This window comes from Periplaneta americana, chromosome 4 (genome assembly GCF_040183065.1).
Source record: "Periplaneta americana isolate PAMFEO1 chromosome 4, P.americana_PAMFEO1_priV1, whole genome shotgun sequence".
NCBI classification, from domain to species: domain Eukaryota; kingdom Metazoa; phylum Arthropoda; class Insecta; order Blattodea; family Blattidae; genus Periplaneta; species Periplaneta americana.
Window position 1 is genome coordinate 35,304,733 of NC_091120.1, and position 25,555 is coordinate 35,330,287.

At 33.9% G+C, this 25,555-nt stretch overlaps 1 protein-coding gene across 1 annotated transcript; it reads right to left on the bottom strand.

Moving 5' to 3' along the window:
- Positions 1 to 1,254: 1,254 nt before the first annotated feature.
- Positions 1,255 to 22,385, bottom strand: LOC138698785 (serine protease inhibitor dipetalogastin-like). Its single transcript, XM_069825008.1, has 7 exons — positions 22,199 to 22,385; positions 14,914 to 15,060; positions 13,471 to 13,635; positions 9,717 to 9,890; positions 7,469 to 7,636; positions 4,582 to 4,746; positions 1,255 to 1,787 (listed from the first exon to the last, which is right to left on the bottom strand). Exons 1-7 carry the CDS (start codon positions 22,383 to 22,385, stop codon positions 1,660 to 1,662), a joined length of 1,134 nt encoding a protein of 377 aa, XP_069681109.1. The 3' UTR covers positions 1,255 to 1,659.
- Between the last annotated feature and the right edge of the window lie 3,170 nt (positions 22,386 to 25,555).

Below are 25,555 nucleotides of genomic sequence, written 5' to 3' on the forward strand. Positions count from 1 at the left end.
TGGTATACACAATATAAACAATACACAATACAATTATACAATACACACTACAATTATACAATACACAATACAATTATATACACAATACAATAAGAATACACAATATAATTTAACACAAAAATTACAATTAATAATAAAACATGAAATAACCTAATTTTACAATACAACCTACATATATATAGGCCCTACATAAGTTACAATAGTCTTTCACTTTACCCTCACTCACTCACTGTAGTGGCACTATGACGCATTTCACTGACACTTAGGACACATTTCACTGACACTCTATAACAAATTTCACTGACACTATAGAACACATTTCATTGACGCTATAAATTATCACTGATCGAAACTATTCACTGCACTGTAAAACCATAACTTCATTGAATCACCTCGCTTCACTGATACAACAGTTCAAATAAGTCAAATAATTACATCCTTATGCATACTTATAAACAGAACTACATTTAAGCTAAACATTTCTAGTCTAAGGCCCTCTTACACGCTATTTTTAAATAATTTACCATTCAAACCAAGGGAATAATTCGTCAGGCTAGATAAATACATGTCACCCTAAAAATTAAATGTTAAATGTCACCTTAATTTTAATTTGCACTTTATACACAACGTTTTAAGTTATTCTTGAATCTCCTTAAGGAAGGACAGCCCTCAAAGACCGCTGCAGATAGGTCATTCCAATCATTTATAGTTCTATTTAAAAATGAGAATTTACCTACATCCGTTTTCTGTTTCCTACATTTGATTTTAAAATCATGATCGTTCCTACCATAGTACGTTGGCTTTTCTAACCGAGCCGTTATGTCTACCCATGCTTTCTGACCTAGATGTGCTCTATACAATGATGTTATTCTAGTTTTCCTACGTCTGTTTTCCAAAGTTTCCCATTTAAGTTCTTTTATCGTATCGTTTCCATCTTCTCTTTTACTTTTAACAAATTTAGCTGCCCTATGATATTATGATGGTGACCAAGACTGAAAGAGACTTATATGTAAAGGAGGAAGGTATGAAATATAAATATAATAAATAAATAAATAAATAAATAAATAAATACGATGTATTTTATTTCATGATGACAATGTATGGTATTAATTATAAAACACAAAAATAAAACAAAAACGAAAAAATGTTAATATGTGATAAAAAGTAATTGAAGCATAGAGAACTGCTACATTATAGCACAGTCTAGTATATATATATATATATATATATATATATATATATATATATATATACATATAGTCACGAAGCTTGAGTTGTCGAGGCTACTAGGAACAATAGACTGTGCCGGTATTATTTCGCATTGTCTGTGATGAGACGATAGTAGCGATCCTAGTAGTTAGCAACTATCTATGGATGCATGTTCCCTAGGTATTGAGCTTCGTGACTGTTTATACTAGACTGTGATTATAGATAAATCTCGATGACAAGCAGAATGAGCAAACATAATTCACCCCAGAAATAGGGAATACGAAGTTAATATCCTGATGTAACACAATGCACTGTACTATCCAGAGAGACTTTAAAAGCAATCTATTCAAGTAACAAACTTTTACCTCATAGTCTCTAGCTATTTCGTGATATTAATTTCAGATCAACTTGCAGAGTCTGGATAATTTGCATTCCATGATCTTTTCCATATTATGATATCTCTGACCATGAGGGAACATTATCGACGTTGCAACTCTCTGAATCGTTGCAATCCACAGTTTCGTAAGGAATATGCTCCTTCTTTGGGATACATGGCCCGTCATGCAAGATTTTCAAACCTGTAACAAAAGACCATGCCATCTGAGAATAATAGCTGTGAACAGTTTTGTGAGATATATAACAAAGTGCAGGAACATAATCAAATGTATTCATTCATTCATAGTTTTCTGCCCAATGGGAGGTCCTTCACTGTAAACCCAGCATTCTCCAATCTTTTCTATTTTCCGCTTTCCTTTTACTCTCCGTATACAATCCACTTATCTTAACAATGTCTATCATCTGATATCTTTTTCTGCCCAAAATTTTTCTCCCGTGCAACATTCCTTCCAGTGCACTCTTCAGTCGGCAGTTCCTTCTTAGCCAGTGACCTAGCCAATTCCTTTTCCTCTTCCTGATCAGTTTCAGCATAATTCTTTCCAACTCAGCTTCATTTTTTATTCTGTCTGTCTATTTCACACGCTCCATTCTTCTCCATATCCACATATGCTTCCAGTCGCTTCTCTTCAATTCATCGTATTGTCCATGTTTCTGCCCCATACAATGCCACACTCCACACAAAGCATTTCACTAGTCTCTTCCTTAGTTCTTTTTCCGGAGGTCCGCAGAAGATGCTTTTTTTCTATTAAAAGCTTTCTTTGCAATGTGAATATAATACACATTTAATTTTAATAATGAGTATTCCCGTGAAAATCTGTGAATAATTGTACCATCAATATATTTCGTCTTTATGCTTCATGTAGTAATAAAATTTAAGAAACAATGATTTCAGTCAAAAAATATTATGACATTTACATAATAATAATAATAATAATAATAATAATAATAATAATAATAACTTTAAGCCCTACTATTTTGTCACAAAGAGTTTCCAGTTCTAAATATAATTTTTCAGATGGTGTTACCGGTACCGATACTCTTTTGCCTTTTTTATTTTAGTAGGTTATTGTACGACACTTTACCAACATCTTAGGTTATTTAGCGTCTGAATGAAATGAACGTGAGAATAACGGTGAAATGAGTCCGGGGTCCAGCACCGAAAGGTACCCAGCATTTGCTCATATTGGGTTGAGGGAAAACCCCGGAAAAAACCTCAACCAGGTAACTTGCCCCGACCGAAATCGAACCCGGGCCACCTGGTTTCGCGGCCAGACGCACTAACCGTTATTCCACAGGTTTGGACTTTTGCTCTTTTACCGTAACGGTTGAAAATACACTAATTTTTCAAATTGAATTGCATAGATCAGCCCTGGGTATAAAGGGGAAGGAAAAATGAAAGCTCATGTCCTTTCCGCTCCACCGCTTTAGAAACTAACACACAGTAAAGCATTGTGCATCAGTGGTGTATTTTAGGCGACTAGCGAAAGCCGAAAGCTACGATGCAAGCCTTAAACAATCCGTCACTCAGCAATGCTTGCCTTCAGGTCTACTCGTATCGGTCCGATACATAACTGTCTCTGCCGTGCATTGTGGAGTGGGGAGTTAAGGGGTAGTCTGCAGTACCTCAATTGAGGTATTAACGCCCTGTCTGGTATAGATACGAGTATATTAATTAATTCCTGAAATTTTTTGCCTGAAGAATTTTCTGACTGGGAGTATAATTATGTGAGTAATAATTAATTTCTGGTACAAAAATATGTTTGTAGATTGCTTCATGTATTACATAATAATTATATTAATCGATTAATCGGAAACTACCGTTATTCTGATCAGTTATCACAGACTGTCCCGCATACGCCGAATAATCTAGACTCCATCGCAGTCGAAAGATAATGAGATAAGATGATTTTCTGTGACATACAATAACTCATGTATGTATATTCAAAGCATTTCACATCATGTGCAAACCATTTCAGGAATGATTAAAACAAAAGGATAGTAAAAATAATATCTATGAACTTATACTCGAAATCGCTTTAATTTCATATTTCAGTTATTTTTCTTTAATTTCAGCAACAACAATATGCATGTCTTGAAAAAGAGCGCTCAAAATGAATTACTAGCACCTCGATAAATTCTGTAAATCTTCATCAAAGACCACCTCGACCGTTCAAGAATGTATTGAAGTAAATCCACTAAACTAAAAATGAAGTTGTTTCAGAATCGAAGAGCGTTCAGGCTGGAAAATGGGTCCTCCACGACCAATCCATTTATTTGTCAATCGTTTATCGTAGAAATTTCTAGTAACTCAGTTAATATGAGAGCGTTTGTGTATAAACCGCATGCTACGTATATCACCACGTGATACTTCATACAGCAACTTATTTAAGTTCTCCCATAACTGCGGTACAATTCCCTCGTCAATCTCCCAACCAAAACAGACCTGATTAAGTTATCGACAATAATTTCTGCCCGTATTAGTGTCCGTATATGCTTGTTACTGAATCGCTGTTGGTGTTTTGATTCAACAATGTAGCACGGGGATTTTCTTCAGCCAAGCATACAATATTTTCTGACGGAAATTAAGCTTTACAGGGCTCCCATCGACATGCAAGGAGCTAATTTTCAACAATTTATTTCAAGGTTACCATGGTGTTTATGCAACACAAAAAACAATTATTGAAGACCTACTTTTCCAAAGGGGCTAAGTATCAAAAACAACTTTCTGAGATATTGGTTGAAAAGCACACTGCTAAATGCATGTTGCGATACCTCCAACGCCCTCTTACTCACCTTTTTACCCTCGGGAAGAACCATTATATAATAAAAGATTTATGACCTAATTAAAATAAAAATTCTGCATTGAGCTGTTACAAACATCAATCAATTTAATGTGTGGATTGCTGAAATAAAATATTATAATACCTCACACACCTTTGTGAGTATTATCCTTATAGTATAGCTTTATTTACTCACATGGGTCATGATTCTGTTTAGCACACCACACGGCAGCAGGAGATACGTAAGTGTTCCCATCCGAGGCGCACACAGGATTCAACTCAGCGTCCAGCTGATACCAAGTACTCTGTTTGCAAGGATCATCTTCGAACGTGCACATACCTTTACGTTGTAGCCATAGGTCTGAAATAAAAATACGTATCCATGATTTTGGAGATTCGTAACACTAAAAGTTCGCATTACGAAGAGGAACTGTCTCTACAAATTCAATCTAAAACCGAAGCATTGCTACAACCGAGAAGAATATCTCAAATTCCATCTCCAGTAGACTGTAGCACCAGTCCAACAACCAATTACGGATTCAAGCTGCCAACAATTTCACTTCTAAAATTCAGTGGTTCATTACCAGAATTCATGCACTTTCACGATACGTTTGAAGGGCTGATTATTATTCATAGTGAGTCTGAATAATATTCACAAATAATAATAATAATAATAATAATAATAATAATAATAATAATAATAATAATAATAGTAATAACAATTTTTTTTGTTTCAGAAAATATCACATGATTTTGAGTACCTACAAGACTCCCTTTCCATTTAAAATTTTTAAGTTGCATCAAAATGGCGTCTTTTGAGATAGCTGAGGGCTACCACTTTTCATACAATTACAGATATTAACAGGTATTAATTTATACGTACACGATCTAGTCCTTTATGCTCGTCATAATATCGACAATAATTGAAGACCTCCCTCTAAAAAGGGTGTAACATCAAATTAATGAAAAATGTGACTAAATTTTAGTTTTTGCGGGTGTTTAACGCATATGAACATGAATAAAAATTACAAACACTTTCGGATTCTTCTAATTTACAAAAAAAAAATTAAATTCGTGTGTCTGCACATATATCTGACAAAAGTTTTACGGTCGCATGCAGAAAACCATGAGTCAAAAAAAGAAGAAGAAGAAGAAGAAGAAGAAGAAGAAGAAGAAGAAGAGACTGTTAGAATTTATAAAAAACAGTTATATTACCGGTTGTTCTATATGTTTGTGAAACGTGGACTGTCACTTTGAGAGAGGAACAGAGGTGAAGAGTGTTCGAAGATAAGGTGTTTAGATAATATTTGGGGCTAAGAGGGATGAAGTTATTTTTGTACCGCCATTCAAAATACATTTATCAACAGTAATCTCACTAGACGTTTTGATTTATCTAGAGAAAATAAAAAATCGAGTGGGGTTTAATTGACTATTACACGATTAGAAGAAAGTATATAAAGATTAGAAGTAACGAAGTACTCCAATACAATAAAATATTAATTGACTTACGAAAATACAACTGTCTTCAAATGTATTATTGTACCATCTCAACATTACAAATATTACGCTAGATGCATGCTAGATGGCAGTAGTGAGCAATGCCTTCTCGTTGAGAAGTTCTCGATCTATTATACACGATGGCAATGTTACTAGTCAAGAAGGCTTTGTTGATTCAGTTTCATTGTTATTAAAATGCAACATTCCACTTCAATTATCCGAATCCCAGTAATCAACGTCACTTGACAGATGATTTTCAATAAATCTTAATATTAAACAATCTCTGATACGGGACTATCCATAATATCATATAGCAGAAGCTATAACATAACCCAACTAATATATACAAGTGTTAGAAAAGTTTTAATTAACGACGATGACATAAAAAATAAACATGAATAATTTTAAAAGGAATAATTATTGAATGTACAATTTTCAAATTTGAATGTGGTTGGTGGTTCAAGTGATGTTATATTGAACATGTGCGTAATAGAAGTGGAACTCGTTGATTTAGGCCTACATGGTGTATTCAACTTATTCAGAATTTCCGAATGAATAATTTTAAAAGGAATAATTATTGAATGTACAATTTTCAAATTTGAATGTGATTGTTGGTTCAATTGATGTTATATTGGACGTGTGCGTAATAGAAGTGGAACTCGTTGATTTAGGCCTATATGGTGCATTCAACTTATTCAGGATTTCCGAATGGTGCTCTTCATTTATTTGTAAATCGGATTTCAGAAGATGCATACGTATGATCAGTGATTTTTATTAATTTTTGTTCTTGAATGCCAGTGCGAGTCATATTTGAAACTGCTGTGCATCGACTGGAGTGGTTTGTAATTTTCTTTTTTTTTTTTTTTTTGACGTCTAGACCAGCGCAATTTGAAATGTTGGCAAACAAAGAAACAAATGCTAGGGACACGATAAAATTAAACAAATGCTAGGGACGCGATAAAATTAAACAAATGCTAGGGACGCGATAAAATTGTGCGATAAGCAGCCATGATTGGTTGAAATACGTCCTTTCGTACCGTTTTATTGGTCAAAAGTAGTATGACGTAGTAAGAGTGTAATAGTCAGTGAAATAATTATTTTATTGGGTCCCCAAATAAGAAGATAATGACATGTCGACACTGAATTTCTAGTTTTTGAATTCCAAAAGTGTTCTATGCAGTAGTTTTAAACTTTCTCAATGTGATCTATTCATTGTCCAGTTTTTATGTCAATATTTTAAAGGAAAACGGGTTAAGATATAAATGGTTCCTTTTTATGAATGATTGTGAAAATATTATGATCCTCAAATGACGAGCATTTATGTTCATGGTTTTATAAATTCATAATAATTTGTAACTATTATGTATGAGAAATGTGTAATGAATTCATATAATGTTTCATATGGTACCGTATACAATATTATTATTATTATTATTATCATCATTATCATTATCATCATCATCATCCACACTCCGATTTGTTTCTTTTTTTGTAAGTTTAAAAGAAGCCAGGTGCAGATTCCATTGTAATAAGTTACATCAAATCTTCAGATATAACAGATACGTTGTCAATATTGTATTGCTTACACCTGTCCTCAGCTTTGGCGCATACGAAGTGGTCCTCCGACTTGTACAGGAATCCATCAGAGCCACAGACTGCAGTGTCTGGATCGATCCTGATATTCTCCGAGTTTACTTTTTGGCAGCTCCGATGTGTTTGGCTGTCGCACTCCCCTTGAAATTGAACCTTTACCTCTGTATAAACATAAATATAAAAACACAAATTTATTATTTCATTCATATCAAACACAAAGCACAAGAGCAATGGAAGGCTTCCGTTGGCTAGTGGCCACCAAAAGTTAACCCACTTCTAAACTTCTGCATCTCCGGTTCACACAAATATTGAATGTCCAGCTAAAATTTCTTTTATGCCATCCTAGCATTATAAACACGTTGTTATTACATCGGATGTCGTTCATATTCGCCTTATTATGGCACGCGTGCCAATAAAATCAACAACGTATTCGCTATATGACGTAATGCCGGAACGCTTGGATCGGGATGCATTCAGCTCGCCTATCTTCTACGCGCCGTGTAACAAGAAATGAAGTGCAGGACAGAAGATAAAGTATCATTTATTTCCAATCTTTAACAATTTTGTATCACTTTTGTAGTTCAGAGAAACTATATTAACAAAATAAAGGAGCATTTGTAACTTAACCTGCAAGGTCATACTTACTTACTTACTTACAAATGGCTTTTAAGGAACCCGAAGGTTCATTGCCGCCCTCACATAAGCCCGCCATCGGTCCCTATCCTGTGCAAGATTAATCCAGTCTCTATCATCATATCCCACCTCCCTCAAATCCATTTTAATATTATCCTCCCATCTACGTCTCGGCCTCCCCAAAGGTATTTTTCCCTCCGGTCTCCCAACTAACACTCTATATGCATTTCTGGATTCGCCCATACGTGCTACATGCCCTGCCCATCTCAAACGTCTGGATTTAATGTTCCTAATTATGTCAGGTGAAGAATACAATGCAAGGTCATACATTAGTCTTTACTCAATGTCAAGGCCAGGTGCAACTACTCGATACGAACATATGAAGACAATTTGTCCCAAATTGAATTTCTTTCATAATTTCTTTCCTACAATTTATAATCCTAAGATGCCATAAAGTGTTCTATCCAACTTGTGGATAATATTATGACACTCGTGAAAATTGTCATGTCATAATCATCTAGATTATCCACTTGTTAAAATCACATTAGGAAGATCCTTGGTTCAAATATCGAGATCGACGAACCAGATCGCCGTTTTTAATGATTTCCTAAATCAGGCCTGCAGAACTCGCAAAGTAGGGGAACTATGACGTCAGCCTCACTCCACTTCTATTGGGGATGATCGACTTCCGCCCCGAGAATGAATGTTGATGCAGCCGAGCGTAACTAGAACGCCGTGACCGCACAGGTAGAAAAGGTGGGTGGGGTGAGAATGGGGAGGAAAGCAGTCACTCTCAAGAGCTACAGTTCTGCAGGCCTGTCCTAAATAATAGGTAACTAAGATTCTAGTTATTTCAAGAGGCAAATGCTGGATTAATTCTTAAAAATACATAATAAATAAAATAATTAATAAATAAACATTGTCACTTTTATTATATTCTTCGCTTTAAGAAGGAAAACTGTACTCTTAAATCATCATCATCATCATCCTTCACGAATTAGGCCTCTGTAGACCTGTTTCGGCCCCATCTAGCAGTCTTCTTAAAGGTCTTCCTGGTCGACGATGTCCTCTAGGTTTATATTGCATCATAATTTTTGGGATTCTTGAATTTTCCATTCTTCTTACATGATCTAGCCAATTGAATTTGTATCTGCTGATTTTTTCTTCTACTGACTCTACTTCTAATTGTTCTAAAATTTCTTCATTCCTTTTTCGGTCTAAAAGAGTATATCCTGCTGTCCTCCTGAAAAAATTTCATTTCCGTTGCTTTGATTCTGTTCATGTCTTTTTTCTTTAATGACCAAATCTCGCTTCCATATAAAAGGGAGGGTAATGCTAGTGTATTATATATTTTTATTCTTGTAGATGTTTGTACTAATTTAGCTTTTAATGTATTGTTTATTATTCCTAGAATTTCTGTAAATTTGGTAATTTTCTTGTTCACATCTTTTTCATTTTGATAAGATATTTCACAACCCAGATAATTGAAATTTTGCACTTGTTCGAGGCATTGGTTACTCTTAAGTGATACTATTAATATGTTCTTACGTAGAAAATATACATGCATGAGAATCAGAAAATTTATTGACAAAAACTCTAGTAACTAACCAGGCTGGTAGCACAGCAGTATGAATGGGTTGGGATACGTGATGTTGTCAGTTCCACAAAGCGGGTTCCACTCATATCTGTTCCTGGCCAGCCAGCAAGCCTTGCTTTTGGTGCGAGCTGCAGTTTTCAGAGTTTCTTGAAGACTGCACCCGCCGTCGTGTACCACTTCCAAGTCTGTAAAAATCATAACTAAGTAAGATTAACAAAAATGATCGTCCTCGATCTGGTTAAGGAAGCAGCAGATTCATGTGAACAGATGCCATCGATCTGAAGAGGCTGTAGAGGAACATCACAGGAAGGCTAAGGGACGTTGCTGTTCACGCGGACTCCGTCAGACCTGAATGCTGTAGCTGAATCGATAAGATGGCACCAAGCAGTGGATCACTTGCTTGGTGAGCGGTCCTAAAGACTTCAAAAATCATCCCAATAAAGGAGGTTACACAATAAGCGCAAGGCTGCGGTGCTTGCTATGGGCCCTCCTTCGAAAGATTACAGAAATGTGCGGCACTTAACGAATTATACTCAGGCTGGGAAAATAATGTTGCATAAAATATAAAATCGAATGAATTTTATAACTGAAAAACATATACATAACACCAGAATAAATGTCCCAACTCTTTTGGCAGAACCTAAATGCCACACTACAGCTGGATTAAGACACAGTAGGAATTATGGACCAAGACTATACAATTCAGTATTGAAAAGTAATCCAGATCTAAGCAATTTACACATTCTTAAGTTTAAAAATAAAGTAAAAACGTTTGTATGATATTTGAAAAATTTTATTATAATTTTTTAAGTGTTACTAGCATTATATGGTACTCATTTTTATTGTATTTATCTGATACATGTACCCTATAAGATAAAACATTGTAATAAACATAAATATATCATTCTCTTAATTAATAACAGTGTATATCTCCAATAAATGATTTTCTTAGCATCGCCACAGATACACTTGATTGTACTTGTCACTAGAAAGTTTTTGAAATTTATATTTTCCCCGCCGTTCATAAAATATTTTGATATGATACCTCTTGCACAAAAGAAGAGATCTATAACTGAAACTCGATTAATATATTTCAGTATTATTTGTATTTATCCTGGTAATAATGAACAGTTTGACTCGTAGACATTTTGTTTTTTCAGCATTAACTTCCCATGATTTTACGAGAAGATTAGAAGAGAACGGCAGTTACGTAGACTTTCAGCTCCCCACTACTACCATTAATGCACAACACAATGTCAATACGGCGGTTGCTGTCGTCTGCGATACAACAAACTTTTCTGTTGATTTTCGTGTTTGGCATTTTTTCCGTTTATTATATGCTTATTTAAGTTGTGTTAACTCTCGCTAGTGGTTTTATATTTTATTTTATCCGTCTTAGTATTTATTTTATTATTGTAAATATTTTTGTTTTATCACTATTATTTTTATTATTATTATTATTATTATTATTATTATTGTTGTTGTTGTTGTTCTTGTTACTATTATTTATATCATCAGCATTATTATTTGAACCCTGTAAAATTTATGTAGACTACTGGACTGACCCGAGCACGAGCATATGCTCATTTCGGGTATCTATTCATATGTATTCAATTCAAATGTAAATTGTAAATAAATTTGTAAATTGTAAATAAATTTGAAAAAATAACATTTTGTAGACCAATATTTCTAATACGTACTTCACTGCTTTGAACTACTTTGTTATTCTCATTTCTAAAACATATATGAGCTCATGTTGACACATCATCTCAAACATTACACATGGATCTTCACAGCAAATAGTAAAATATAAAAAAAATAGCTAAGGGCGTGAAAATTACTTGCAAAATTCTATTCGACGGAGAGCTAGCCAATTTTTCGATATTCCGTTATTCTTCGATTTCTTACACCATAGACAATAAAAGCTGCCACGTACGAAAGAGTCGTCTTTTAGCGTGCCCAATAAAAAGCGAGTACTGCAGTACTGTTAAGGGGAGAGGATAGTATTTTTTGGTGAAAAATGAGTAAATTTTCAAAACAACAAAAAAAAAAATTCTTTAAAATACCCTGTGATATGTGTGGAATGCATAGCATAACATTTTGTGGGTATTTGTGCCCTTATCGGATGTTGAGTCGCCATTTTTAAACTTCCTGCGTTATGGATTTTTAAATCACTCGCCCATTTTTATTGCTGTTTCCGGTAAATTAAATTTTCAAAGAAAATTTTTTTTTCTTCAAAATACCCTTTGATATGTGTGGAATGCATTGCATAACATTTTGTGGGTATTTGTGCCCTTATCGGATGTTGAGACGTCATTTTTAAACTTCCTGCGCTATGGATTTTTAAATCACATGCCCTCTTTTATCAGTTTCCAGTAACTTCATTTTTTTTTTTTTGCTACATTGCCAGACAAAAATGGATATAATATCTGAACTATTAAAAATACATGCATGAAATTTAGAACACACATTCTTTAGACTATTAGAAAACTTTTCTCTGTAACAGAATTTCGTTAATTGATTTCATTTAAAAAATACGTCCGTTTCTTTGCAAGAAAGGAAATCAGAAAATTGTTATTAAATTTTAATTGTTTCTTCTACATACGTAGGGACTAATATCACAATTCTGTTACAGACAGTTTGTAAAACTTGATCTTGCAAATACATTGCAAAACACTGTTTGAATCTATCTTTAAAAACGGTTTAGATATATCGATTTTAGTACAATCCTGCATTGGGTATATTTTTTTCAAATTTGGGCCGCCAAATAATTTTTTCAAAATATTTTTATTTGGTTGAGTTGCCACAGCTATGAGCTCTCTACATACAAAAAATTAATATTTTACACCAAATAGGAAAAAAAGTTAAAAAAAAATACCATCCTCTCCCCTTAAGTAAAAACGAGTGTTTTCCCCTGGACAAAAAGGCAAGACGTATAATGAGGGTTCGTACAAATAAAGACGAGTATTTTCCCTGGACCAAAAGGGCAAGATGTGAGGACTGTGACAAGGTTAGGTTGGGTTAGTTAAGCGACAGGAGGCGACATTTCCCTTCATTAACAACTTTTAAAACGTTGGCAACATTACTTGTACGACTTTCGTAGAATCCATCTCACTCAGCCGAACATAACACTCTTAATGGATGTTCATTCTAGTTTGTTATAATTTTTCTATAAAATAAAAAGCGATATTTAGGTGGGCAGGTGGGTCACACACGTTTCTAGAGGAAAGATCTCTCTCAAGGCAATTCAGGTATTCTATGCTCATATTTGGCTTCCATAATTATGGTGTAAGATAACGAAGTGTAATATTCTTTTATTTAACCTTTAATTTCATAAACTTACAGTTAGTAGGTATATAAATAGTTATTTTATTATTTATTTTTATTTTATTTTATTGGGTTATTTTACGACGCTGTATCAACATCTAGGTTATTTAGCGTCTGAATGAAATGAAGGTGATAATGCCGGTGAAATGAGTCCGGGGTCCAGCACCGAAAGTTACCCAGCATTTGCTCATATTGGGTTGAGGGAAAACCCCGGAAAAAAAACCTCAACCAGGTAACTTGCCCCGACCAGGTGGCCCACCTGGTTTCGCGGCCAGACGCGCTGACCGTTACTCCACAGGTGTGGACTATTATTTATTTATTTGCTGTGAGCTCATTAATAGCTACTCTTAACATTTCAGTGGAAAATTTTAGTCCTGTATGATGACAGATGTTTCAGCTAATTACAGATACATCTCATATCAGTTCATAACTTTTTACCTGGTTCTATTTTTCGAAGGCAGCGAACCTGAGCAATATTTGTATATGTGAGGCCATTATTCCCGCAGACTCGATTCGATGCCCAGACTTCCCAGTTGCTCGTCACACAAGGATCGACCTGATCCCATTCACACTCCCCATCATAGAGCACACCTACTGTTGTAGCTGGAACACGCAAACATTGTTCTGTAATTTTAAAGGGTCGCTGAACAATTTTTTTCATATATTATAGACAACAAGAAGCTGATAACAGCACTGAAAACCGCAACTCAAAATATCAAATGGTTCTCAATATACTAGCAAAGGAATTTTGTCCACCACTGCTGCTGACGTCACTCTGCCGCATCCACGGCTTGCGTTGTATAAACTCGCAGCTGCTTAACACTTTGTTATGAAAAGAAGAACGGTATTTTGGACATGAATTATAGTGAATGTAACATGAATGGACTCGCTGCAGTACGGCGCGGCAGTGTGACGTCACACGCATCGCCAATATCCACGTTTATAGATTGACAAATCGAACTGAAACCCTGACCGAGTTACTGCGTGAGCGCTGGCTGTCTTGGGGAGGAGCAAGTGAGAAAGCACGGGGGGGAAGGAAGGGAGAGAGCACTATGCACTATGTACTTGCAGGTCCACTTACAGTTTGTCAAACCTGCTAACAAAAGCATTAAAAGGTTGACTAGTTGCCTGCAATGCTAGCATAATGGAACCTTCCTAGCCGACAGTCGAGGCAAAAATGAAGAATCCGTTATTGTGGTAATACTGGAGAGTGGTTCTTCTATTGGTCACGATGCCCACACACATCCTCTCAGATATTTACGTGGTGATTAGTGACTGAATGACGACGAGCGAGGGAGAGAGAAGAAAGAAAGAGAGAGATTCCAGAAGTTGGCGTGTTTTACGGGGTTTCAGTTGAAGTTGTCAAACTATAGTTCGAAGTACAAATTTGAGAAACCATTTTCACGCATTTCTAAGAACGTATAGGTTAACCATGATGGAATGCATTTCTTACGGGGAATTATTGATTTCAACGATTTTTAGAACTATTTTGTGAACTATAAATTCAGTAGGTAAGTCCGAGCATGTATGGACAATCATCCAAATCAGACATACCTCCCTGAGTACTGTTCTGTGCCGTTGCCACATTTTCCAGTGTGAAACATAGATGCATGAGATGTAGTAAATTTGAAATAAATGTTCAAGTTTTGGAGTACGGAAATTCTATGAACTCTTTCTACTTTCCAGTTTCTAGGTAAATATTATTTTGATACTGTCGACAGAACAGTATGGAGAGAACAATTTTATGTCAACAGAACTCTGCAAATAATGTATGTAACACAATGGTTCAAATAGACTAACAATGCTAAAAGCAACTACAACGTTTCAGAAGAATAGGAAGCATATTATGTCTAAGATATAAATTCAGAACTGATTTCATACTTGTAATGTCGAGCGTTGCTATGCAGCTGAGAGCTTCAATGTTGACGTATGTTTTCCTGTCCGTCGCACAGATGGGCTTAAAAAATGGCGAATATGGACAAAGTTGTCCGAATGGAGTGCAAGGACCGTTGTAGTTCACTTTAATGCCTGCAAAAAACACAAGACAATAAACTGTACTGTAATATTTTATAAGCGGTGTTCCACTGCTGCCAGATTCCACCCGACCGGCAATACTGCATGATTAAGGTCAGAAGACTAATCCATTTATGCCAGGAACTATTTTCCTTCAAAAATTGATTGAAACATATAACGTTAGTCTATAAATGTCTGACAATAATTGAGACGTTCTCTGGAACAAGAACTTAACTGTAAAATTTTGAATTTGAGGTATAGAGCCTCATACATTTTAGATCTCGTATAACTTCATTGCGCAGAATGAAATTCAAATGTTCCTAGAGGGCGTTGTGTTTGATGGAGGGAAATAATAGGCCTATTTTATCAAGAGGTAAGAATTTAATATATGCTGGAAACGGAAAAACGACGTGACGTACATTAAGTTGTTATTCCAGGGAACGCCTCAATTTCTAACAATGATTTACAGATTTGTTATACTAAGAAATTAAAAACGGGCATGTTGCGAAAACGCATTATCGGGAATTAAAGATTGCAATTTAAATTAATGGTATTTGCAGTTCGTATATTATTTTATTATAATCTGGGATATATTTATACAATTTACATTACATTTCACATGGTCCATGGATCCATTTAGGCTAATAGTAGCTAAGAAGGGTAAACAAGTAAAAAGCAAGGTTAATGTGTTTGTTGCCGTTTTCACGAGGTTAAATATATTCAGTTCCAAGATTTCAAGTTTAAGTTTGTGTAAGAAAGTTAATAATTCAATCACAAGACAGGAGTGTCGGATTAATATAAATTGGAAATCGAAATGAAGTACAGGATATAATATGTCTATCATCTTATTAATTTGATAGCATATTCCCCTCTCTTAAAGTTACCAGAGCAGTATTGTAAAACCTCGATTGCAATGTCAGAATTATCGTCGAAACTCTGATACAGAATGTAAACTAAACGTAATGCCTCGGAAAAAAAATACATAGGCCTAATCGATTTTTAAAAAAATATATAAGCCTAATCGATTTTTAAAAAATATATAGGCCTAATCGATTTTTTAAAAAATATATAGGCCTAATCGATTTTTTAAAAATATATATAAGCCTAATCGATTTTTTTAAATATATAGGCCTAATCGATTTTTTTAAATATATATAAGCCTAATCGATTTAAAAAATATATAGGCCTAATCGATTTTTAAAAAATATATAGGACTAATCGATTTTTAAATATATAGTTCTAATCGATTTTTTTAAATATATAGGCCTAATCTATTTAAAAAAATATAGGACTAATCGATTTTTAAAAAATATATAGGCCTAATCGACATTAAAAAGATATAGGCCTAATCGATTTTTATATATAAGACTAATCGATTTATTAATATATATTTTAAAATCAATTAGGCCTAATCAATTAAAAAATATATAGGCGTAATCGATTTTTAAAAAATATATAGGCGTAATCGATTTTAAAAAATATATAGGCCTAATCGATTTTGAAAGAAAAAACATAGACCTAATCGATTTTTAAATCGGAAATATCTTTCTAGAACCAACAGAACAGGTTACTCCTTACATTCTATTACTTTTTCATGTTGAGTGCTTAATTTTTTTCTCCCTTGCATTTCTGTTAATGTTAGCACCTTACAAACAAAATTTGGATTTGTACTGAAGAATCAACCACAGTAGGCTATTGTGGGTTTATTCAACCTTCTGCACAGCAGTGATGCAACGTTGTCCGCCGGGATGGAGTAAATGTTTCTAGTAGTGAAGTGAACCTGGCAGCTGGAAAACACTAGATTTAAGCTGGTGATCAAATAATGGGGGGAAAAATGTTGAAGTTGTATTTTAGTGTCTCACGATATGCTGCGTCCACTATAAAGGCTAGTGGCTAGGTATTAGGCTCTTTTCTGAAAATATTTGCTGTTCGGAATTTTATTGGAAGTCTACGTAATATTATACAACTGTTTAAAATAATTTAAAGAAAAGGATTCTGTGAAGTAGGTAACTGTCACGTAACTTACCCCGTTTCGCCGAACTTGCAACATAACCACTCGGTCGAACATTACAGATCTATAGTGTTTTCGCTGTGAAAAAAAATCCTAATGTAAACATAAGCACGTTGCTGGCATACCCGCTATTGGCTCCCAATCGAAACACTCACATGACGCAGGAAAATATAGTTCGTATTTGGAAACCACAATCTTGTATTATTTGAAAATAAAAAATTGAATTCTAGTTGTTAAACACGATGAAACATTTAACTTCACTCATGTGTAAAACGCTATGTAAAAGAAAAGCTACTTTTATATTTTGTTATGTACTATGAACGCGGATGAGTACCAAAGGTAATACCGAGGTAGTCTGTTCCAAAGACATTATAATGGTCTGTTCTTGTAACAAACTGATGTCACTTGAGCTAGTAGTTGTTCACGTAAGCACGTGGTACTGAAGTCTGACTTCTGCATCCTCAACTGTCCATTGTGAAGACATAAGAATTAAAAATAATTTAATTGCAGTAATTATAGTGTAAATGTTTCCTAAGTAAACGAATGCATAGTACTGAGGTAAGACCTACTTGACGAGTAACGGGAAATGTTTAACATGAAACAGAATGTACAACAGTGGGCAGGGACACATACTGAGAATCTATGGCGCCAAACAGTGGCCAATGAAGCCTCACTTCAGTCACGTGCTATTGTTTACATTAGGATTTTTCTTACAGCGAAAAGATTATAGGCAGAGAGCATCGCGAGCTTTCTTAAGTGACGAAAATGAAACATCATTATACCTTACCTTCGTCACTCACACAAACGCTCGCGCATGCACACACACATACACACACACTGTCTAAGCAATTTAGATTAGTTTAAGCTTTAATAGTCAAATATGTAAATAAACTAACAATAACTGAATATACAGTATTTATATTAACTACCTGTTGCAGATTGGATAAACGTAAGAGTATTCGATTGAAGATAATTATTAACATAGATAACTAGAATATTATAAATATTCAGTATTATTTCTATTATTTCACACATTAGGCTTAGGTGCACTGTAGAGAAAACCGAAGAAAATAATTAACTTATTAAAATCACTAGCCGTACCCGTGCGCTCCGCTGCACCCGTTAGAAATAAATATAAAGTAATTACATAATTAAAATAGGACATTTGATCCAGGGAAGATTCGTGTTTGATACAAGGATAAATCGTTTAATATGTTACTTAATTTAAATTGTATTTTGGTCCAGAGAGCACTCATTTGGTGCAATGGTAGTTTCTTTAACATGTTTCTTAATTTTTTTTTACATGCATCCATACTTTAATGAAGACTGACATATCATTTAGATTTAATGTGTATACTTTATTTTACTTGCTATAAGTTTCCATTGAATTATGATAACTTAATTTTAACCCTTGTTTTCTACGTATTCAGTAAATGGCGCTTCAAATAACTTAAATAACTTAAATTATATTATATTATATTATATTATATTATATTATATTATATTATATTATATTATATTATATTATATTATATTATATTATATTATACTATACTATACTATACTATACTATACTATACTATATTATATATTATATTATATTATATTATATTATATTATATTATATTATATTATATTATATTATATAAAAAATGTGTTGATAAAGGATGTACACCGATAAGTAAGTTTTTAATTTGTTATGGGGGCTCTTGAATCTCAGGAGGAACAAATTTTATTTTACAACAGCGCAAGATAATCTGCTTGGCTCATTACCCAAGTTTTTTGCATTACATTTAATGCATATGTTTTTTATGTATTTTAACACGATTCAATTGAGCATAGTTAAAAATTTGGATTATAAAATAATGGAATGTTAAGCTAACATATTATTACTGCATACTAAATCAATACACTCTTGTGGTTCGTTAATTCTCTGAGATAAACATTATTTTAAGAAATACAGGAAACGAATACACAGGATAGCCTATCAAGTTGTTTGTGCATAAGAAGCTATTTTAATCTTACCTGGCCTCAATTCACTCCGAATTTACTGTAATAACATTATAGCATTATGTCCTTCTAGAGAAACTACACTTTCCAATGGTGAAATAATAATTGATTATACAAATCGGTTAATTTAGCTTCCGATATTACATCATACAAACACAGAAACATTCTCTGTAGGCTATCTTTCATAGCTTTCGATTGTTGCTGTCCGAGGCCCCTTATAGACGAAGTCATTTGTTTTTTAATTCATTACACGGCCTTAGATGGCAGTTATTTTAATTTTAAAACTCATTTATCTCATTAAATATTAGTCCTATCAAAATTTTCCAAGGAATAAAACTTATCGCAAATTATTTTTAAACTTTTGTTATGTAACTTTTTCACAAAAATCAATAATAAGCGAGATATTTCGATTTATTAAATTCAGGCTCCCTTATAACCCCCCTTTTAAATAATGTATTTTGAATGCCATATAGCCTAAAATCTAAGTTACAACAAACTTAATTTATATTCCAATTTTCATCGAAATCCGTTCAGCCATTATCGCGTTAAAAGGTAACAAACATACAGACAGACAGACATACAAACAAAAATTTTAAAAAAGCTATTTTCGGTTTCAGGGTGGTTAATTATATATGTTAGGACCAATTATTTTTGGAAAATCGAAAATTACCAGAAAAATTTCGGCTACAGATTTATTATTAGTATAGATTAATGTACAATATGTAAACCCAAACATGTAGTGTTACACTTTGCAATGGAATATGTTGATATATTAAAGATTATAAAAAACGTATACACATATTGTATATGCATACAGACATGAATACACGCGTACATGCAATTACATCACATTGCATCAGCCGTGGCGAAAATGTGATCGTGCGCCGAACCACTGCGTAACCTGCAAAGTGCATAGCACCTATGGAGGGAGGCGGACACCCGAAGGGGAAGTGAAGCAACTGTCTGACTTATTAACGGATTTTCATTTTCCTTACCTCAAGCACTTAAATATAATTTTATACAGTATAAGGTTACAAACTAATGTAACGAAGCAAGAAATGAATAAGAAAACATAGGAAGGTTTTTCACAAACGTAAGTTGTAGCGAACATGGCTTCAACAGAGCAAGCGAAAGAACGAAGCTTCGGATATTTATTCTTTGGCAAAGATTTGAAAAGTTCAACATTTGTCAAAGTCGTTACATCAAGCTTTCATTTAACATTACATTGTAAATCTGTAAGTTTAAATTGAAGATCTAACCGCATTATTTGTACATCTGCTGAAAAAGGATCGACGTACAGAGATGATGATGATGATAATGATAATAATAATAATAATAATAATAATAATGTTTCATGAGTGACATGTATTATAATGCCGTTTTATGTTATACAACAGTTTTCCTCGTAAAAAATCATACATTTAATATTCTCATCATATTTGCAGCAAAAAAATGCGACATCCCATCCTACTTGAAACTTTCGTTTTTGTAGAGGTACATGGTTTCGAGAGAGACATTGCGACGATACGCCACTCGCAGGTCAAAGACAAATACAAATGGAACGGAGTTTGACGCCAGTGAGTGCGAGGGTGGGGGTTAGGGGAGGTAGGAAGCAAGAGAAATGCATAGCTATCATTGCGAGCCACAATGTGCTCGCGAGTCACATGTTCGCCACGGCTGCATTGCATGAAAAGAATTGTCTAATTTTTACTTATCATTGAAATACAGTAGCGAAAATCATCTAAAGCAGCTTAATCCACGCAGTAAATTTTAGCCGGCTTATCAATGGCGCATCAAGTTGTTATCTGGTAATTAATCAAACACTGCGCACGACGCAGATGTAGACCTCGACCTTACCAGGGGTCGACAACAGAATCTTTGACATGCAGAATACTTACTTACTTATTGGCTTTTAAGGAACCCGGAGGTTCATTGCCGCCCTCACATAAGCCCGCCATTGGTCCCTATCCTGAGCAAAATTAATCCATTGTCTATCATCATATCCCACCTCCCTTAAATTCATTTTAACATTATCCTCCCATCTACGTCTCGGCCTCCCTAAAGGCCTTTTTCCCTCCGGTCTCCCAACTAACACTCTATATGCATTTCTGGATTCGCCCATACGTGCTACATGCCCTGCCCATCTCAAACGTCTGGATTTAATGTTCCTAATTATGTCAGGTGAAGAATACAATGCTTGCAGTTCTGTGTTGTGTAACTTTCTCCATTCTCCTGTAACTTAATCCCTCTTAGCCCCAAATATTTTCCTAAGAACCTTATTCTCAAACACCCTTAACCTATGTTCCTCTCTCAAAGTGAGAGTCCAAGTTTCACAACCATACAGAACAACCGGTAATATAGCTGTTTTATAAATTCTAACTTTCAGATTTTTCGACAGCAGACTGGATGATAAAAGTTTCTCAACCGAATAATAACAGCATTTCCCATATTTATTCTGTGTTTAATTTCCTCCCGACTATCATTTATATTTGTTACTGTTGCTCCCAGATATTTGAACTTCTCCACCTCTTCAAAAGATAAATCTCCAATTTTTATATTTCCATTTCGTACAATATTCTGGTCACGAGACATAATCATATACTTTGTCTTTTCGGGATTTACTTCCAAACCTATCTCTTTACTTGCTTCCAGTAAAATTCCCGTGTTTTCCATAATCGTTTTTAGATTTTCTCCTGACATATTCACGTCATCCGCATAGACAAGCAGCTGATGTAACCCGTTCAATTCCAAACCCTCTCTGTTGTCCTGGACTTTCCTAATGGAAAACTCTAGAGCAAAGTTAAAAAATAAAGGTGATAGTGCATCTCCTTGCTTTAGCCCACAGTGAATTGGAAACGCATCTGACAGAAACTGACCTATACGAACTCTGCTGTACGTTTCACTGAGACACATTTTAATTAATCGAAATAGTTTCTTGGGAATACCAAATTCAATAAGAATATCATATAAAACTTCTCTCTTAACCGAGTCATATGCCTTTTTTAAATCTATGAATAACTGATGCACTGTACCCTTAGGCCTATAATTCCCATTTTTTTGACATACAGAATAGGCTTCATATTTTGATCATTCGTTAGAAAGACTGGAAGAAAGTTAACAGAGAATACGCACCGTTTGAAGTTCTTCCATTCTGATAGTTGAGGCATCGAACAAACATTCTGTTGGGGTACGTGCCCCCATCTGACCCACACACAACGCCTCCGAAGAAGCGACTGTTGTCGAACGCAGTGCAGTCCTCGAACATGTAAGCAAGCTCCTGCTCACAGAATCCAGCAGCTAGCGTCAACCCTGCAAGCATTGCGCCGTGTAGACTTACTACAGGAACATCATTTTATTTTTACTAACATATTTTATATTAACCTGGCTATATCTTTGGATTAAAGGTCTAGAACCGGAAACACCGCTTGCTCCCCCTTCCAAGACTGGAGTTCGATGATACGGGCGTAAAATACAAATCACTTTACTAGGTATAGGAGGGAAGAAAAGTAGTTCATCCATTTATGTAAACTAGGAAATATCGCAATTTTGAGTTTGATAATTTTCATTAGATTTTTGTTTAACCAAAATACAGTACTGTATTAATACTTAGTGTTTTTACTCACGAATTGTTTTATTTGTTTGTTTGTTTATTAATTAATTAATTTATTTATTTATTTATTTATTCATTTATTTAATTTATTAATTTATTTTATTTATTTTATTTTATTTATTTATTTAATTTATTTAATTTATTTATTTAATTTATTATTTAATTTATTTTATTTATTTATTTAATTTATTTGTTTTATTTATTTATTTTATTTATTTAATTTACTTAATTTATTTTATTTATTAAATTTATTTAATTTATTAAAATTATTTATTTTATTAAATTTATTTATTTTATTAAAATTATTTGTTTTTTTAAATTTTATTCATTATTAAATTTTATTAAAATTATTCACTCATTCACTCATTTATTTATTTATTTATTTATTTATTTTTTATTTTATTTGTTTATTTATTTATTTATTCATTTAATTACTTATTCATTCACTCATTTGTTGATTTGTTTGTTTGTTTGTTTGTTTGTTTGTTTGTTTGTTTGTTTATTTATTTATTTATTTATTTATTTATTTATTTATTTATTTATTTATTTATTTATTTATTTATTTATTTATTTATTTATTTATTTATTTATTTATTTTGCTAATAATTGTAACATAAAATATAAATAAACAGAAAAACTTTAGCTCGCCCCTTAAAGAGTAGAACTCGTGCTCAGGGGCGGATTCCTGAATTTAAATTAAGGAGTATATAATACAATTTCTCTTATGTCTACTACGCAATAAGAATATATAAATAAAAATTTACAATTTTTCAATTTTTATAAAATCCATACCTAACGTTTTAAATTCAATAGTAGAACGATTAGAATTAACAAGATTAGGATATTTAAATATAAATTTGTTATATATTCTTGGGCCTAAATTACTACTATGATTAAATACTGTAACAGTGTTGCATTTTGGTTCAAACAATCTTAAAGAATTCATACCTTTTGTTTCATAACTATGAGAATACAATTCAAAATTATTTCGATTTTTATGTATGAATTTTATTAATACAATATAATAAATTTGTCTTACGTTAAGTACATTAAAGTCTAGAAACAAATTTTGAGATGGAAAATCAATAGGTTTATGAAGTATTTTAATTATTTTCTTCTGTAATAAATAAAGAGGATTAAAATTGGATTTAAATGAGCTACCCCATCCTATAATTCCATACATATCCATTCGGACGTATTAATTATGCAGTGTATATTGTACTGTTACAGCACATTAGCGTACAATATAGAGAATGAAGTTAAATTGAAAAATAATCATAATATGGATATTTCAACACATTTTTGAAAATGGTGGCCGTTCATTTCGATACAAGCTTCAGTTCTTTTGTGCATATTATCGCACTATAGACCATTGTACCTAATTGCAATTACCAGTTTCGTCCTTCGTACGAGTAACTCAAGTTGAAATAATTCTGAACCTACTCTATAAAAGAGTACCTTACGTAGACTTCCAATCAATCTTCTGCCCGATCCGAAAATATAAAATTACTCAGAATTGCTATCTACTGTCCGTTCAAGTGGTTTTGTCGCAGGGTCGTAGGAGGGGGGGGGGAATCACGTGACAGTTAATTACAAAACTAGGTCCTTTTATTTAAGTTATTTTAAATAGTTGTATTATATTACGTAGACGTCCAATTCCTAACAGAAATTAATGTTTTCAGAAAAGAGCTAAGAGACAGCCCAGCTACTAGACTTTACAGAGGTGCGAACAGAAACAGGTGGGGGAAATCGGGATGCGACGTAGGCAAACGGACGACAGTACCTGTGCGAAAATATGATTCAATATTGAAAGCTCTTTCGTCACTGGAAAACGTGAACATTTTTCTGGAACGTACTATACTCACTAACTCAGTACTGCATACGCGGCCTCGGTTCTGTGTGGAGGACGCTTGGAGTTCACTAGTAGAACGGGTGGGAGTGAAGTACATTCAAATACTCAGGTACAATAAAAATTGAGGTAAAATTAAAATTATGTCTCTGTACATTCCCTTCATTAAAATGTGACACACATTATTCAAACTGTAACTTACTTACTTCCTTACTTACTTACAAATGGCTTTTAAGAAACCCCAAGGTTCATTGCCGCCCTCACATAAGCCCGCCATCGGTCCCTATCCTATGCAAGATTAATCCAGTCTCTATCATCATATCCCACCTCCCTCAAATCCATTTTAATATCATCCTCCCAACTACGTCTCTGCCTCCCCAAAGGTCTTTTTCCCTCCGGTCTCCCAACTAACACACTACATGCATTTCTGGATTCGCCCATACGTGCTACATGCCCTGCCCATCGCAAACGTCTGGATTTAATGTTCCTAATTAAGTCAGGTGAAGAATACAATGCGTGCAGTTCTGCGTTGTGTAACTTTCTCCATTCTCCTGTAACTCCATCCCTCTTAGCCCCAAATATTTTCCTAAGCACCTTATTCTCAAACACCCTTAATCTATGTTCCTCTCTCAGAGTGAGAGTCCAAGTTTCACAACCATACAGAACAACCGGTAATATAATTGTTTTATAAATTCTAACTTTCAGATTTTTTGACAGCAGACTAGATGATAAAAGCTTCTCAACCGAATAATAACACGCATTTCCCATATTTATTCTGCGTTTAATTTCCTCCCGAGTGTCATTTATATTTGTTACTGTTGCTCCAAGATATTTGAATTTTTCCACCCCTTCGAAGGATAAATCTCCAATTTTTATATTTCCATTTCGTACAATATTCTGGTCACGAGCCATAATCATATACTTTGTCTTTTCGGGATTTACTTCCAAACCGATCGCTTTACTTACCTCAAGTAAAATTTCCGTGTTTTCCCTAATCGTTTGTGGATTTTCTCCTAACATATTCACGTCA